At 51.7% G+C, this 6,000-nt stretch overlaps 1 protein-coding gene across 2 annotated transcripts in view; it reads left to right on the plus strand.

Moving 5' to 3' along the window:
- Positions 1-4,513, plus strand: part of LOC111850599 (kin of IRRE-like protein 3) — a 120,620-nt gene extending 116,107 nt beyond the window's left edge. For both annotated transcript variants that reach the window (XM_023824644.2, XM_023824645.2), the window contains exon 16: positions 1,566-4,513. In XM_023824644.2, coding sequence (XP_023680412.1) covers positions 1,566-2,027 — 462 coding nt within the window. In that variant the 3' untranslated portion in view covers positions 2,028-4,513. The remainder of the gene's footprint in view (positions 1-1,565) is intronic.
- The last annotated feature ends 1,487 nt before the right edge of the window (positions 4,514-6,000 follow it).

Below are 6,000 nucleotides of genomic sequence, written 5' to 3' on the forward strand. Positions count from 1 at the left end.
CTTGCGAGGTGGGGGGGTCTGCGTGGGGGGTTGAAACCTTCACGCTCTCACTTTGTCAGTACAAAGCCAAGCTCCGCCTACAGCACCCTTATTTTGTTTTTGTTTTTTTGCTGCTGTCCTTCTAAGCTCGGCTTATCAACACACCTCCATCTTTCCCCTTGAAGCCCCCCCACCCCCCCACCCTTCACCCTGCCAGCCCTGTCAGGTTAGCATAGTTACGTCACCTACCGTTTTCAGAAACGCCACCCCCGGGATCTCTCCTCCCCGGAATGACATTCGCTCTTTGCAACCGCATCGACTTGCGAGTTTGGACAGAGACATCAGCCCTCCCTGACAGCGTGTCCTACATTCTCCTACAGAAAGAGCGTGGGCAGCTAAATGGTTTTCCGCTCCCCCCGGAATACCAAACTCCGCCGAGGGTTTGTGCTCGCAGTGGAGGGGGCGTGCCGGGATAGGCGGCCGCTTCCCGGACACGGTCCCGGCAGCCGCGGCTCCTGCATTAGCGGTGACGTTCGCGTCACTCAGACCCCCCCTCCCCGCTTTGTCGTGATGCGCGCAGCATCCCCGCTCGTTGTCAGGCCGCCGTCGTCTCCACAGCTAATGCCGGGATGATGACAGTCACGGCAGAGCTGCTTTAGAAGGGAAGGCCGATTTTCGGAGACTACAGAATAAGCGAGTCAATGTGCTTCCCGCATATAGAACATTCCCCCATAGACCTCTTTGTTTCTGTTCTGTCGGGTTTAACAGACTGTTCCCCATATAGGAAAGAGATACATACCTACCTGTACATCCAAATAAGGGTTGCTGTGCTCCAGTCTTTCTGCCTGGGCCAGAAACCCCAGAGTGTATGGCTGGATGCATCCTATAGAGGGCGCTAGTCAATCTGTGGACCCTCATTACACACACAGGCCCACTCTAAGGGCCACAGAGTTGCTGTCTTATCACATACTTTTCAGCAGATCCACATGCTTTTGAACTGCGGGGGGGTAAAGCACGGAGGACCCGGGGAGAACATTAACACTCCACAGGCACAGGGCTTAAGACTGCAACCCAGAGCCCCCTGGGGTATGAGGAGATGGCGCCCCCTGCTGGGCAGTCCTGCTGCCCCCTCACAGATAATGACATGCTCCTCGTTCACATGCTGTTGTTTTTCCAGTGCGGTGGATCACTGGGTAGCTCAGCAGCCTCCCATCTCCAGGGCTGCAGGTTCGATTCTCGCCCCCAGCTCCGTTTGAGTTTGATTTGAATGTTCTTCCCGTGTTTCTGTAGGTTTTCTTGCTGTAGTCCAAAAATACTCAAGTCGGGGATTTGGCTCCTCTGAGTTGCCCGTGGTGTTTATTAGTTTGAGTCCTCATGCCCTGTGATGGACTGGCATCCCATCCCATGTGTCCCTCACCACAAGCTTCTCGGGCTTGTCTCCAGGCCAGCTGTGACCCAGTAGGCCTCCAGTGCCGTGACCTTCAGAACCGTGGCAACCTTCATGCCCCGTCCTCCCTCCAGCTTTCATCTGCCCGCGCTTTGATTTAATAACCAAATTGCTCACCCCGGCATCTGTCTCCACGCAGGACCCCACCAACGGCTACTACAGTGTCAACACCTTCAAGGAGTGCCACTCCACGCCCACCATGACGCTGGGCGGCGGGAACGCCACCAAGACCCACAACCCGGGCAGCTCCACTCTGGGCAAGCAGCGGGTGCCCACCGGCATGTCCTTCACCAACATCTACTCCACGCTGGGCGCCGGCCCCAATCGCCTTTATGACTATGGACAGCGCTTCGTGCTGGGCGTGGGCAGCAGCTCCATCGAGCTGTGCGAGCGCCAGCGCGGCTCCCTCAGCGACTCCGGCTCCTTCCTGGACACGCAGTGCGACAGCGGCATCAGCAGCTGCGGCCGGACGGACGGATACACGCCCTTCGACAAGGCCAGCAAGGCCTCAGCTTCCTCTTCCTCCCATTACTCGCAGGCCTCGTCGCAGAACTCCGAGCTCACGCGGCCCCTGCAGAAGCGCATGCAGACGCACGTCTAGCGGGGGCACGCCGTGGCCTCCCGGCCACTAGAGGGCCTCAGCGAGCGGCCAGGCGGGACTCTTTGTACATGTGGTGAGGTCGCCTCTGTTCCGATTGGGGGATTGCAGTTTCCGTGATCATTTTGGCCTTTTTAGCTGTCTAAACGATTTTGATGCACACGCTCCAGAGCGCATATATATCCTATAAAAACTGCTTTTTCTTGCCAAAGTAGATCGAGCTTAAGTGTACACCTCTTTACTGAGTAGATGCTACTTAGCAGTTTTACATCTTTCGGGGCAGACGGTGGCGCTCCTTTTACCAGGGACGGCGTTCCATTGCCTCAGAAGCCTCCACGTGTGTGTCGACCTCACCCAGTCACCTACATCCGCCATTCGCCAGACGCCCTGGGCTGCTGTTACACAAAGGCAGGAGAGGGGAGCCTGCAGGTGGAGGTGGAGCGGAAACGGATGGCCCGCCCTCCTGCCCATCCTCCGAAGCACAAACAGAACCGCCGTCCCGTCGCAGTGTCGTTCGCAGAAATGCGGCGAGACAGCCAGCCGGCTCGGGGGGCCCGGGGGGGGGGCCGGGGGGGCTCTGTCCGCCGTCCATCTGCAGAGCTGCCGCGTTTCTTGTGATTACTCTGATGTTTTTCGTCCTCTGTTTTATTTTTTATCGGACGCCGCATTATTGGCCTGTGGAGTGGACCATCACAGCACCACAGATCACAGGAATGCCCCCCCCCCCCCCCCGTTCATTTGAAGCGCTCTCCGATCGCCTTCAGTGGAGTGAGGTTGCCTTGTTTACGTGTCTGGTGGCGGCATGTCACGTGTCGCCCCCTGGTGGCTTCTCCGTGTCGCGCGGAGACTCCCTCCCATCTTTGGCCATGTTGACGGAAGAGCTGGGGAGGGGGGGGGGGGGTATCCATGGCCCGATCCGGCTGGTCATCGCGGGGCAGTCCGCCACCCCCTTGTTTACACTGGAAGTCGGCTTACTGTGAATTAATTTTTTTTTTAATCACCCTTTCCTTCCGTACCTCTGCTTGCCTGTACGATATCTGATGGAGAACATCGGCATCTCCATCGCTACACCGGGCAACATGTGGCACGAAAAACAGACTGTGAATCTGTGCCTCTGTGTCGCCTCCTGCCGGACCCTATGCCATCCTGCTGGGAAAGCAGGAGTGAGGAAAAGAAATTGCACAACTTACATAATCTGTCAGCAACTTTCAGTCTCAAAAAGCGGCGAGGAAAACCAGGATCGCTACACATTCCCAGACATAAAGCCCACTGAGCCAGCCAACGGCTGCCGTCATTGGCCAGTTCCTCGAGGGCCCGCCCCCCCTCAGCAGCTGTTATATAATCCAACATGGCTCCATCTGCTGGAGGGGCAGAAAGCTGCACCTGGCCTCGTCCAGGTGATGAAAAAGCACGATGCTCTAATGTACTCCAGGGGAACTTCGCCTCCAGCCTCTGCATCCCTTAACTTCCCTGCTATCATTCAAACTGGAGGAAAACGTGCTCACGTCCGCCCCCTCTGGTCAGGGAGGGGATGACACGAGTAAATGAGTTTATCAGAATCCCCGCCGTTTTGGAGCAGACCCTGGGTCGGCCGTTACCAGGGCCGGAAATATGCTCAAGACAGCCTCATCGAGCATGTGCACGTCGACTGAGTCAAACCCTAGCAGGTGTCCAGACAACAAGTGCCAAGTCATTCTATAGTTACACGCCCCCCCCCTGGCTAAGGAGAGAAAGTGGACAGAGCCAGTTTCTAAGCTCTTACGCTAAACCAGCCACTCAGTGGTACTGGGTGTGTTGGGAGTCTGTGGGTTTAAATGGGTCTAGAATCATCCAAAATGGGGCTTCGAGCAAAAGCTCCGTAGTTTTCGTCAGCAGGACTTTTCAAACTCGGCACTGTACTCTGAATAACCCACAAACGTTCACCTCTGCTGCCATGTTTCAAATCAGAGGTCTAAAATTTAGCCGATGTACGGGTTTCCCTGCTCCACAAGGAGATTCCAGAGCGACAGTTTACTGACCACAGCTCAGCACCAGCCTGGACATGTGCTGTTGGCTAGGGACGCGGCACTTAGCATGCGCGACCTAGCAGTTATATGTACAGGGTATTCAGTTCCTGATATTCCATGCTTGTGCTTTTGTTCTTTTATTCGTTTGTTTTTTTCTTTCTTTTTTACTTTTTGTAAGGTTCATGCGGGAGGAGAGCTCATTGTGGAGATATCATCTGTCAGTGTAAATTTCTCACTTCAAATCACCTGAACTCAGTGTAAGGCTCAGAACAGGCCTGCAGGGACACGTTCCAGAAGTTTCAACACTTCAGCACAAGACAATACTGGGCAAACTACTATTTTTATGCAGGACTGTACAAGAAACACTCATGCCATGTAAGGGATTACCCAAAGTTGTATTTTACCTGTGTTGGACTGTAACTCTATATTGCTTTTGCTCTGTGTATTTGACAAAGGAAAAAAAAACACAAAAGAAATGAAAAAGTCCTCTTTGTTTTTTGCTTCCTGCAGCAGCACCCATTTCCAAACCCCAATTCCCAGCCAGTCCTTTTCTGGTTTGAATCCCAATCTGTTTGTTACCCAGTTCATGTGTCAGACACACTATGAGCAATTTAGACACACCAGGAAACCAAAACAGCCACACAAACACACACAAACATGGAGAGAACTTACCGACTCCGCACTAACACACCCAAGCCTTGATGGGACTTGAACTAACAACCCTCTACAAGCTATAATATAGGCATATGTGGATACCCTTGAAAAATGTGTTCTACTATAATACAATCATTACGGCTTATAACATACACACGATCAATGAAACTTATACAGCCCTCCTGATTGATGTTGAGCACTTTTCCACATGTGCTGCCTAATCGGCATTTGCTGCCCTGTGATCTGTAACATCCATTTAAAGCTGCGGGTCACGGGGTTTGAAAAATCGTCACGTATCGGATCAGCGCTGAAAATTTGCTTTTCAGCCTTGGCTAGATCTAGAAACAGCCCATAAAGTGATTAAGAGCTGACACAGATATGGTGGAGCATTTTTAATGTTTTTTTTTTTTTTTTTTTTAAATAATGCTGATAAACAGGCATTTCTCAGAAGAATCCAGTCAGGATGCCAGCTGTCATTTCACAAGACGAGCTACTTCACTGTTCTTTCATGTGCATCAATAACTTCTTAGTTTAGGATTAAACAAACGTAAGAATGTAAATGAAACAACATAAACGCATTTGTGTTTTAGCGACTCTCCCAAAGGAATATTTGGAACAGGTTGTAAATTGCACGCTTTGATAGCTGGTGCTCAAGTTTCCATTTGATGAAGCACCGGATGGCGCCAGAATGGATGCTGTGAGCAGGAGGCGGTACCATGGGCTGGTTTGCCGATAAAACTCTCCTTCTGCGGAAGTGCGGCGCTGCTCGTGTGGGAGAACAGGCAGCTGATCCTGACATCAGGCCCTCCTGCAGCTCATCCACACCAATGGGACGTTACAAACCACCATTTTGGGTGTTTACATTGTGAGGGGGCTTTGTCAGGATGTCAGCTAAACCATCGCACAGCGGAAGTAAGGAAGAAAAAAAAATGACAGTTATGAGTTCAAATCCCAGAAAGCCTTGAACTAAGTCTTTGGAAAACCTTTAGCTATATATATATATATAAAGTCAAAGTTAGTACAGATGGAGTTTCTGGCTCGTGGGAATCTTTTTTTGTTTTGAGGGCAGAAAGAAAAAGAAGCAACTAGAGGAGGCAGGATCGAGATGTCTGATTGGTCTGTCCCAATTCCTCCAGTTGCTTGGGCCCACCTCCTCTACAGTCTGATTGGTTATCTCTCTGAACCAATCATTTTCTTTCTGCCCTCAGATTTTTTTTTATGCAAGTAAAACTAAGCTTTGGCTGTGAGTGGAAAAACAACATCATTGTCCTCTACAGTCATGTGATCCTGGATTGTTTGGATACCCATTCAAAATT

Source organism: Paramormyrops kingsleyae, chromosome 24, assembly GCF_048594095.1.
Source record: "Paramormyrops kingsleyae isolate MSU_618 chromosome 24, PKINGS_0.4, whole genome shotgun sequence".
In the NCBI taxonomy this organism is placed as follows: domain Eukaryota; kingdom Metazoa; phylum Chordata; class Actinopteri; order Osteoglossiformes; family Mormyridae; genus Paramormyrops; species Paramormyrops kingsleyae.